The sequence below is a fragment of the Mchenga conophoros genome, linkage group LG4 (genome assembly GCF_057382185.1).
Source record: "Mchenga conophoros isolate Kocher_MC1m ecotype Shallow Benthic linkage group LG4, M_conophoros_male_GT1.1, whole genome shotgun sequence".
NCBI lineage: Eukaryota > Metazoa > Chordata > Actinopteri > Cichliformes > Cichlidae > Mchenga > Mchenga conophoros.
Genome location: NC_140529.1, coordinates 31,411,684 through 31,424,189, shown reverse-complemented (window position 1 = coordinate 31,424,189; position 12,506 = coordinate 31,411,684). Strand labels below are relative to the sequence as shown.

Below are 12,506 nucleotides of genomic sequence, written 5' to 3'. Positions count from 1 at the left end.
ACTGACTGAAACTGGCAAAAGAAAATGTAAAACGAATGGCCCTCCTAACAATATGCACAGAGTTGGAGAGTGTCCAGTGGTCTACAGCTCCTTCCTCAGACTGAATAGGAACATAAAGCATTCTGCCAGAGAGTCAGACTGATTTAACCACCCTCGAGCCAACGTCTGTGGCCATACTGAGGGCGTGCCCTTACATTGATGGAACACCCACCCATGACAATCCCTCTTCTAATTCAAAACCACTGAAACCCCACAGATGAAGACAGGGATTAGTGCCATCTGTTGGGTTTTAACATAACCTTGCTAATTCATTCTAGTGATTTAAGCACAGTATATATGTTGTGTTAGTGATCTCTCCACCTGTTTCTTCTATTCCAGAAATTTCATGTTTTTATTGCACGCCTTCTTATCTTCATTCACAACTTGGGATTTGTTATAGACAGCGACTCTTGTGTTATTAGAAACTGAATTGCTCTTTTGTCGCTCCTCCTCCTCATCTACTGAGCGAAACGTCTGTCAGAGAAGACACCATTGTCACTTTGAGGTTTTTTTTTTTGGCTCTGTGCTGACATTCGCCTCGCTGGCCATAACTCTGAGCTCAGTGAGCATTTTTCTCACACCCCCTGGGGGACAGGAAACAACTCAGTCTGTGACTGCAGCTTTCGAATATTTGTGTCACATGAACGTTGCGATAGCAATATGGAGGGTCGATAAGAATGCAGAACCCATGTGCTGGATTTTAAGGAATCTCTGCTGACGCAAAGCCATGGTCAAGCTAAAACTTGACTGAAACTAGAAGCACAATGCATCAGCACTGAAGACAGATGAGTTATTTGAAAACAAAAACTCTTTTTTATTTGTTTACTGTAAAAACAAGCTCACGGTTTCTTTGATTTTTTTGCAGTTACATAAGAAGTCTTTTTAATATATCATGTTGTATTTAAAACAATAACCATTTAAATGAGGAGTGTGAACCTGTGAAAGATTATTTGCCTTAGGTTGCACGAAGAAATTTAAGGTTTCAAACAATACATGAAAAACATGACATTCTCAAATCAGACAAGAGACAAGAGCTTTTCGGTCCATTTAGTGTCATTTTCACCTTTGTCCAAAGCGGAAGATTAATGAGGAGAACAACATGTCTGCTACTGTTTGTGAACCAAAGCACTGATCAAAGACTGCGGAGACAGACTAGTCATATGATCTGGCTAAGCCTTGAGAGTCAGACAGCCAAGATAGTCATGAATTGAACTAATTCAAAGCTCACATGGATAAGGCCCAGAGGTGTATTTACTCTTTGCTTTGATCAACTTTATCGCTTCTGAATCTCGAGCTGAAATGATTCGAATAATTTTTTCTAAAAAGTGCAAGAACATCCTGATACAATCAGATAAGTATCAAAGATTCTGTCATTCCAACATCAGTTTGTTGACCAATAAAATACATGACTCATAATACAGTACATACAGCATATACATGGACTCGCTGGCCACTTTGTTTGGTGTGACCCTTCTCAACTGCTTGCTGGGACAAGTATCTAATCAGCTAATCACACTCCAGCAACTCAATACACTTACGCACATAGAAATGGTCAAGATGCTGTTGAGGTTCTAAACAATCACAAGAATGGGGGAAAAAAGGTTATTTAATGGACTTTGAACTGCTAATGGTATCTGGGGAAAAACACAAGCGAAAGATAAAAATAAGATACCAGGATAGGCTTAAGAGCTCAATGTGCTGACAAACCAACATTCTGCTGATCTACTGGTATTTCCCTACAGAGCCATCCTTGGGTTTGCAGAGAATAGCCCGAAAAGAGAAAGTACCCAGTGATTACCTGCTCTCTGGGTGAAATACCCTGCTCAAGTCAGAAACAATGGCAGGAATGTTTCGAGCTGATAGGAAGATGACGTTAACTCAAATAACTACTCGTTGCAACCAAGGTATGAAGAAGAGCATCTTTGAATGCACAGCATGCAAAACCTTAAAGCACATGGGACAGCAACGAACGCCTCGGTGCTACTCCTAAGAGCTAAAAACTCGCTGCTTCTAGCAGGATTGTGCACCATGTTGCAAAACTCACATCATCTCAATCTGGCAATTTCCAGCATGGATATACAGCCAGCAAATCCACAGCAACTGCATTATAGCACTATGTCAATGTGGACCAATGTTTCCATCACCTTGTTGAATCTATGCCATGAGAAAGTAGAACAGGCAAAAAGGGATCCAGCTTGATATTAGCAAGGTGTACCTATCAAAGTGACCAGCGACTGTACATGCAAACTGATGTATCCTTGGGTTAAAAATATATAATGAGGTCCTATATAATCAATTTCATATATTTATAAGTCACAAGGACCATTTAATTCCAGGAACTGGGTACGTTTACATAATGATGGTACTTTACTGTAGAAATTATAGTCACTCTGTTGTGATTGAAGTTCTTTTATACAGAAGGAATGAAAGGAACCTCTCAAGTCAGGAAACACAGGTGTTAACCAAGCCGTTTACTGTAAGTATGCAAGGGTGTGAAGGACGCGATCACCACCCATGTTTTCAGACACTTTAATCCTGTTACCATCCTTAAATGAGCAGTAAATATAGAAAGAATGTGAAAGTGAGTTCATAGTGTTCCACACAATAGAAACTGGAAGCTGGGACTTTACTGAGCACAGTATAGCTCATTATTATGCCCTTATTAGGTTGTGGCATTCCAAACATGCCCACGATGAAAGAATGCCATGCGTGTCAGTTAATACCCACTTTGTTAGGTGTGGTAAGTCGTGAAAAACAAACACCTCATACACTGTAAGCAACAAAGTTTAATATCTTTGGGCTTCTCTCCTCTATCTTCTATATTATCTGCTGCTTCCATAGAAGTCGTCTTTCCAAACCTAAATTATAGGCCAGAAATTCTTATGTAATAATTACTAAGTAAGATAGACTGTCAGCAAAAATATTTGTCCCAGATATAATTGAGTGATCTGCTCATGTTAGATGAGTTTTACAGTTCTCAGAGGATCATGCAGCACAGCACGTTTCCCAGAGCCTTTTTTGACCTTTGGTCTCTCCTCACATTAACTACAAGACATATTCAACCGCTGTCTACAACAAGGGTGTGTGAAAAATTCACCAGCATGTCACAGTGACCCCTTGTATCACTGTCAAATTGTACCTCAGCCTTTGACTCCAGCTAAACTAATTTTTCAATCATGGATAAAATATTAGGAGGAGTAGAAAAGATTAACATTAGTAATAATATTAGTTTCCACTGACATGACATAATAGAGAGTTATGTGTGATAGGCACGTAGCACCATTTACAGTAAGCACAAACATACTTTAGGGACTTGGCTCCTGGTCATTTATGAGGAGGAAATGATGCTGAAGAGGTGATAAGACCCAGATGTTCTTTGGGAATGTTTTCTAAATGCATCCTTCGCTCAGGCAAAAAATAACAAACACGTCTAATCAACTCGGTTTCTTTGAGATACAAACATTCATTTAGGGAGGTTTTTTTGGTCATAAAAGGCACAATATTATTCTTCAGATTCCTATTTTTAGTCCAAGGTTTGGATTTTAATGTTAATTACAGTCTTTTGTTTGACAAGACATCAGATTCTTCTCAGTTTTTAGGCTAAGTCCAGGGTTCACAAGGAGCAACCCACAGGTATGTGATGATGTTATACAGTAATTTCAGCTCTTCTCAACAAATACACGTTAAATAAAGCAACACTACTGGGTAAAAAAATAGTACACTGGCACTCAGACGTCAAAACTTTGAGGAACAATAGACCAGATTAAAAAAGAAAGTTCTAAATGCATATAACAGAACATTCATATTAGCATTAAAAAAATATTTATACACATGATTATTTGTAGGGTTTGTGAGGTACTTCTTTTGTGCATAAACTGATTTATTTTATATATAAAACTAACTTTTATAACATTAAAAAAAATATCCTGACAAGGATGAAGCAAATTATGAGAGGAGGCAAAACAGGAAGTGAACAGAAAAAAAATAGTTGCATATAGAAAAACAAATTTCACCCTTATACTCTAAGCAACTGGGATTCTGTGAGTCATTTGGGAATGGATTAATCTGTTTTCATTGGAGGGCATGACTATCTCTGATTCACTGAATCCTTTTCTCAAATATGGCATAAACAAACCAGGCAAGGACCACACCAAAAAAGAGAACCATGGCGACAAGAAAAACACTAAACCAGAATTGGTATGTTAAAAATGAGGTTAGACAGCATTTCTCCCTATTCTCTTAATAACAAGAAGTAGTTTGCATGCAAGGGACAGAGAGAATGTGACAAAGGGTGGTGAGAAAACACGATCATTTAAATATGTTAATTAGAAAAAGAATAGATAACGTTCTCACGCTGATAGTTAAGAGGTTTGCATGCCACAGGTGCATGAAATTTGGCTCCCGGGAACTGAAAGCCTATAAAAAAATATTATATAACCTTGGCGTGTCCTGGGGAGTGTTATTATAATTCTTAGCACAACAGTTATTGTCTCCGTGCCAAAGTTTTACTAGAGCTTACGTAAAACGTTAACGGTTGTCGCTCAGAAAAGGACCCCCTTTACACGCAAACAGACACTAAAACAAACTTTGCGATTAAACTTCAATAAAAAAATCTAAAGACTGCCCATCTTGACAGCTGAGAACTATGTGAACTGTGCATTTGAGAGTTAGGGGAAGTGGGTTTGTTAAGCATTTGCACACAGACAGGAAAGGGCTTCGGAAAAAGAAAGGCAGAGGCACGTGTGAGTGCAAAATGCAAAAACACATTTGCAGTTTCAGAGAAAAGGAGTGTACTGTGATAGTTGTGTGCATGTCTATCTCTGCGAATGAGCTGTTACTTGTTAACACAATGCATTATGCAATGCCTGCATTCCTGGTTACAGTGTTTCTAAGCTAACTGTAAACAAAGTGCGTCCAGGTAACCAGGTGTGGGGTGGGTGTGCTCCTGATTTCATCAGTGCGTGTGGGAAGGGTGATAACAATGCTAATAGAGAAGCATTATTTAGAAATGATTCAGACAAAAAAAAAAGTGAATCACTCAAAGAAATTAGAAGAAAGAGGAAGTGCAGACTGAAGGAAAAAGGAAGCATCTGTGCCAAGTGAGAGTGGTAGTATTACTCTCTGCTTGCCTTACTGCTGCAAACTCTTTTTGCACAGTATCAGAGATACACCTGCATACCTGAGTCACTTACATGCCTTGACACACCAGACATCACTTTATATCACCACATCACAGAGAAACACTGATGCATGGACTGCTTGCTGTTTCTCACCAGCTGCACCTGGAACAAAGACACCGCAAGCTGAACAAGAATTTAAAACTCTGAAATATCTGCTGCAGGGCATTCTCACTATATCCACCAAATATTTATGAAATGATTCATTTCTAAGGCTTTAGTCTGATGTTTGATGAGCTCCACCAAGCTGGATATGGAGTTTCTCTTAAAAACTCTTTTTTGATCAAAATCTACATTTTGATGGTCCATATTTTCTTGTGTATGTTATCTAAAGAGTTCGATCTCACAACAGAGAAAGCTTTTGATACTAAGTCAGATAGATTTGTGTCTGTCGACCAAACAATTTTTTTTATGATGGTGCAGCTGCAGGAGGCACAGCGTACATGCTAACACTGTGCTGTTTTGACATTTTGCTCAAGATGCGACTAAGATATCAGTCCGCTGCCAGGTCTAGTCCCAAGACAGACTCCAGTGCTTAAAGGCCCAGAAGAGAACAGGATGTCCTCAATGTCATGACGAAAAAGAATGTCTAGAAAAGTTAATCCAAGGCAAGAAGACATTTCCCATGACACAATGCTTGACATTTCCTGGACTGCAGAGGTTTTGTACACAAATGGGTCCCGTGGAATGCCAAACCGGCAGGTCAAGCAATGGCCATCTGGGTTACGGCTGACGTAGAGCCTTGTGTCAAGCACGGTACTTTAAAAAAATAACCCTGAAAGATCTCTGATATCAAAATATCTGAGAAAAATAAAAAACGTGTATAAAATATAATGTCCTCCCATGCAACTTATACATGACCTTTGCTTTAATGGCCTTCACCCGAAATACTGACGTCTATATTTGTTTCCTCGACTCACAGCAAGCACACTGAATTATGAAAGTACAGCTTGTTTGCGAGTAATGCTTTAAGATTGTTTGGATTTCTTAAGAATAAAACTTTTACAACAGTATACATTTTAAAGGATAGTAAATAATGAGCTTTTGTGTTAAAATCGTTTACCTTCTGTACATCAGAAAATACAAAAATGTGTTGATTCAGCCTCAGTACATGTGAGCTCAAAACCCTTCATACTTTCCACTTATCCTCTCCTGTTTCACTTATGATGATTTTACCAGGACCGAGTAAGCCCCACTGCTTCTACAGTAGGTTACCATGTGAAGAACTGTGAAAAACTGATCTTTACAGAAGTAAACCTGCCATGAGCTCCAAGGTTGTCAGAACGAAACAATTTGCAAAAGCCACATCTCTCAACAGTTGGCAGTTTTTAAGCAGGCATGCGATATAAAGACTCGGTTTGGGTTTTATCTTCCTGGATGAATTCTCAGAACGGGGAATACATTTGATCTCTCGCTTGGGTCCGAGTTGTGCAGTAGGTTTCACAGGACAGGGGATACCTTCTATTTTTTTCCTGTAACATATGAGTAAATAAAGCCAACTGCAACAGACAGAAGCCCAGAATGACTCCCACACACAGACAGTTTACTTATTTTTGTAGTTTACACGTGCACATTTTATTGAGTGAAATAAAAGCTTTCAGGTGGCTGGACGGGAATTAAAGTTCAAATCAAAACAAAGTCACATTATCTACTGGCATGTAGACAACACGAGACACACCAATCAAATTATACCATTTGTGTGGCATTTCTGTCTTCAAAGGAACAGCATCCGTTTTATTAACTGCATCAACTGTGCAAAGACTTTTTAGTGACTGCAGTTTTTATTAGACGACATGACACAGAAAACCCTGACCTATATAAGAATCAGAGTCACAGCAGGTTTGCATGTCCTTAAAACCTACAGAGAAGCAAACAAAAAAAGAAATGTAATAATTTTAGAGCGCCTTAATATCATCAATGAATATTTACCAAGTATCAGCTTCGAGACAACTTCATAAGACTTTTGTCTTACTGTTGTTTTGGAGAACTATTGTGATAACATTATCTCATAGAAAGGCATGACAGATAAGGAAGCTCTGATATACCTGCGTAGAAATGGTTTTTTGTTGTACTACACGTATACAAAGAGGAAAAAGTGTCGAGAACGCTACTTAGTTTACTTTAAACGCCCCCAGTGAAGCCTCATTTAACCTTGTTATCAGGTATAGCGTGACATTTAAGTTTCACCACAACCACCACTACACGTCTTCAGCTCTTTCACTTCTGCTCATTACTCTCACATGGGATATCCTGTTGAGCCCATCTGGTTCTGAAGCCGCTCACTGCTGTTGAAACCCTGCTGGGTCTACATCACATGGGTCTGTTTTGGAACAGCAAAGTTCAATGTGACTCTCAGTCCACCGCAGGGGGAGCACATGAACAGACAGACAGGAGCAAGCTGGCATGTTTTTCCCCCCTTAAGTACTATATACAGTAGCTCTTTCACTATTTGCCCTGTGATCTCAGTGCAGAAGGCCAGCCTTATCTACTTAGCACTTTAATTCTTATTCTTATTTTTATTTTCATGTCTATTTAAGCGTAATTTTTGACAGTATGTTTGCACTGAAGCACCGCAGCAATTTCCTAATGTTGTAAACCTGCTCAACATTTGGCAATAAAACCCTTTCTGATTCTGATTCTGATTCTGCAACCTCAACGGCAGACTCTCCATCAAGCACTTTACTTGTCTCCGAAAAATGCCACAAAGACACAGCTCTGTATGTGTGATATCCTTGTTTTTTTTCATCAGCAGCTGTGAGATCTGCAGAAGTCTGTTTAATTTGAGTGCTGGGAGCTGGTCCTGCTTAACAGGCATTTTAAAGGCTTTTCCAGGCCAGCGTGCACCTCCACTAGACCTTGTCTTGATAATTATTGGGCCAAAGGGAGCCTGCAGGCCATGTGGAGCAGGAACCTCCTATGGGAGATAGCCTAAAGACACCTAATGGAGGACGTGCAGCCTGTGCATTTCGGATTAAAGGAGACAGAAAAAGATGCATGCATAATCAGTTTTCATTTTCCAGCGGCATTTGCGCATAGCAGCCACAGAAAGTTCCATGCTTCTCATCACCTTTTATTCAACAACTATAACAACGTACATATGAACATATGTGCATACGGCATGAATAAAACATACAGCAAAATAAAACCTGTTAAATTTCTGAGGTCAACCAGTACAAGAGTTTGAACAATGCTTGGGAGTTTAAGACATTTGAAAGAGGTTCAAGGCCTGCTGTTATCTGTCCCACAGACTCTGGGACAGCAGCCAAGCTGATGCCATCTCAAGGAGAGGAACGCAACAAAATGGCAGGAAATTCCTACTTGGTTTGGTCCCATCAACATAAGAAATTCTTTTTAAATCCGCCTGCTGAAATGTTCCATAGAGATGCAAGTTATTTTGACTTACCAGAAACACTCAGCTGTAAAAGAATGCAAATGTTATGATAACAGCACAGGGAGAGATTAAAGAAATAGTAGAATAGAATACACTGTATGATTCTTAATAACAATCTTTTGCTGGTTCTGAATAGAAAGAAAATTTACGTTAATTTTATTGTAAATTCTGACCGTTCACGATCGCTAAATGGTTGCTAAATTTTTATTATTTCTTATCTATACTTTCTTGGGAGCCTATTTAAAACTCACTCCTATGCAAATATTAACTTAATTTAATCATCATCATTAAGAACTTGCACGATAAAACACCTGAACAGAATCGTTGTTGAAATTGAAATATACGTACTTCCTCGTTTATTTCCTCCCAGCATTAAAAACCCATTTAGTTTGCAGTTTTTATTTTGGAAATGCTTCTTTTCCAAACACGTGTGATCAAAGGTGACAAGACTGAGGATTACGTTAGACTGGTTTTACACCTTTGCATGAAAGCACTCAATTTTTTCCCTTGTGCTTGAATTTAACTCAGCTTCTAATTATAGAAGCTTATCCTTAAATTTGCGAACAGTACAAAAGAAAACTAATCTCTCTCAAAGGGTCATTTAATACCATTTTTAGAGAGTTTTTTTATCAGCTGGTGTAGCATATGGAGCACAGAATACGTAGACCTTCACCCAATACAAATCTGTAAACAGGATGTGAGTCAACGACCTTATGAGAACAGCACTTAATGAACAAAACTTAAACTTGATGACTTGATGTCCTAAAATAAAATCCATTGTTCCCTTTCTCACTATTGTGAGATGTTTCTTTTCCTCGATCAAGCCCCCAGAGGTCAGTGTGGCTTTAGTTGTGTGGTACAAGTCCAGTACAGGGTTTTGCTGCCACCTGGTGCTCATGTCATCGGTGCCAATTAAAAATGTAGCCAATGCACAGACACATTGTTAATATGTTAAAAAAACAATGTTGTTCTTTCTCTAAACTAATATTTTTCTGAAATGCACACACATTATATTTCCACAGCCAGCCTATATAAACGTGCATGCACTTATATTGCTGGAAAATTCATCAACCACTCAAAAACATGACAATCTGTTTCCCACGCATCTCAGGTGGAAGGAATGAAACTATATCAACAAGGACATGAGAAAAAAATAGAAGGACTCCAGCTGGCTGATAATGGGCAGATGTTTAGTCTTAAATGTCCTTGTGATAGCGTAAGATGTAAAAACAGTTTTAACATGCCTCCATTTTATTCCGTGGCTCATTTTGCAGTATCCTCCTCGCTTTGCTCCACCGGCTCTTTTAATGTAGGTGAGTTAGGCTCCATGGATAAAAAGGTGGTGCTTATCACAGGCTGCTCCTCGGGGATCGGTCTCAGCTTGGCTGTCCGGCTTGCCTCAGACCCAGACAAAACATTCAAAGGTAACCACAGCTGTGTATGTGTCAATCTTCTCTTTGAGAATATACATTACATTAAAGACTGGCTTTTAAGAACCAGTAAAACCACTAAGATGATGTACACTGTGCAATTTTATGTGACTTACACAAATAACTTAGCAGATGAATCTTCCATGTACATTGTTAATTAAATGTTGTGTGAAAACCATTTACCTCCTTGGGGGTCAACTCTGTAAATTCCTTTTTACATACACATTCAAACTCATCATTAACTGAAGCTTTCTGTTCAGTGTATGCAACAATGAGAAACTTGTCTAAAAAGGAGCGTCTTTTGGAGAGCGTGAAAGGCCTGCACAGGGATACTTTGGACATACTCCAAATGGATGTGACCGATCGGCAGTCCATCCTGGATGCAAGAGATAGGATTGTGGAAAAACGCATAAACATTCTGGGTATGGACCCGTGCCAGTGTGTTCCGATTAGGATTGGAAAATGTGATTTGAGTGGGTTAATGTGCTTATCCTTGCTATTTGCAGTGTGTAATGCTGGTGTGGGTTTGATGGGGCCACTGGAGGTGCAGTCTTTGAACTCAATGAGGCACATCCTGGAGGTTAACCTCCTAGGTACCATCCAGACCATCCAGGCATTCCTGCCACAGATGAAGGCTCAGAGCCAGGGACGCATTCTGGTCACTGGCAGCACCGGAGGCCTTCATGGTGAGAAGTGCAGATGGTTGAGGAATGTCAACAATGTTCTGCATGTGCAGTTTTTGTAGTGATTTGATGGAAACCCTATAATTAGATCATGTTGATACTTGTTACCATGCATAGAATTTCCAAAATAAGCTTTTAGAGTTTCTTATAGGGCTCCCATTTAACGAGGTCTACTGTGCCAGTAAATTTGCAATAGAGGGAGCATGTGAGAGTTTGGCTATTCTCCTGAAACACTTCAACATTCAGTAAGTTTCATAAGTTGGCTGCATGTTGTCTCGTTAGTTCAAAGACTACTTGTGTGTATAAAATTAAGACGCAAATATGAATTAAGATACACCATTGTCCAAATGCTACATCCTACAGTGTGAGTCTCATTGAGTGTGGTCCAGTCAACACTGACTTCTTGGTCAACCTGAAGAAGACGGAGCTTGGGGATACGTCTCTCCAACAGGTTGACACCCAGACACAAAGGCTGTATGAAAAATACCTGCAGCATTGTAGATCTGTTTTCCAAAATGCTGCACAAGACACTGAGGATATTGTGAAGGTATGTTCCATGTTTACAGAAAATCATAACTTCATTAATTTCTATTTGAGGTTTTAAACAATGGCAACATTTAATTACATTTGCTTAATTTTATAGGGACAATGCATTTTAAGTATGACAATTGTTGTCCATAGTTGACCTTTTACATCCACAATACACAGCCTGAAATAACATATTATGTCTGCAGGCTGGCATGCAAAATAAGAAAGGAGTTAAGTAATATTAAATCATTTTAAAATACACTGAATCATTTTCTTTTTTCTGTTAAAATAAAATTAATACATCCCTCAACACTAATCATTCAGTGATTTAACCCAGACATTGATCATTTTAGAGCTCAAATAAATGAGTGAGCTTTCATGTGCTAACCACACACATATGTATAAAATTTATTTAAATCTCTAAACGTGTCTACTATTATGTGTTTGGTTTTTTCCTGAAGGTATTTCTAGATGCCATCCAGTCACCCAGCCCTGCCTTCAGATACTTCACCAGCACTACTGGGCCACCTGTAACCCAACTGAAGGTCACAGAACCAGATGACTCATACATCAGTGCTATGAGCAAAATCATTTTCTCACCTGAGGAGCAATAATTTTGTAACGACTGCATCACTTCGTGTGTAAATGTTGTTCCTGTTTTACTTTATGTACACGGGTTAATGTTTTGCTCAAATACCCTTGACTCCTGAAACACAGTCTAGAGTAGAGTTCACAGGATTCACTCCATGTTCTATTTTTGTGTAAGGCCTAAACATAGTACTCCTTATCATAAAACAAAAATGTAAAAATAGACTCTGTTCTAGTTGGTGGAGACATTTTTGATAAGCATTATTCCTGATGCTTGAGCGATAGAGCAGTTTCTGCATTCCTCTAGTTCCACCCACACTAGCTTGCATATTTTTTACTTTGAGCTATCGTGCTTCAAATCACTGCATTCATTATAAAAGTCAAAACACTGCGTGCAGAATTTTCGTAGACGATTTTTGATTTGCTGTTTTAAGCACAAATGGTCATATAGGGGACTTCTGTATGAATGACAGACACTATATGTTTCTTTTCTATAGCTTGCTTGAATGCTTGCTTTAAATTTCCCATTCTGGCATAAATATGTAAAGAATATATCAATAAATGAAGTTTTTAAATACCTGAAATAACTTGAATAATTTGGCTTGTATACTTTTTGTGAATTTATCTACAGGTGCTATTGTGGCCCCTGCACAGTATCTCTGTCTGCAGT

At 38.9% G+C, this 12,506-nt stretch overlaps 1 protein-coding gene across 1 annotated transcript; it reads left to right on the top strand.

The window, feature by feature from the left end:
• Nucleotides 1-9,847: 9,847 nt before the first annotated feature.
• On the top strand, nucleotides 9,848-12,428 carry hsd17b1 (hydroxysteroid (17-beta) dehydrogenase 1). Its single transcript, XM_085272677.1, has 6 exons — nucleotides 9,848-10,031; nucleotides 10,298-10,459; nucleotides 10,544-10,723; nucleotides 10,872-10,965; nucleotides 11,084-11,267; nucleotides 11,710-12,428. The coding sequence occupies exons 1-6, from the start codon at nucleotides 9,848-9,850 to the stop codon at nucleotides 11,860-11,862; spliced, it is 957 nt and encodes a 318-aa protein (XP_085128803.1). The 3' UTR covers nucleotides 11,863-12,428.
• Nucleotides 12,429-12,506: the final 78 nt, after the last annotated feature.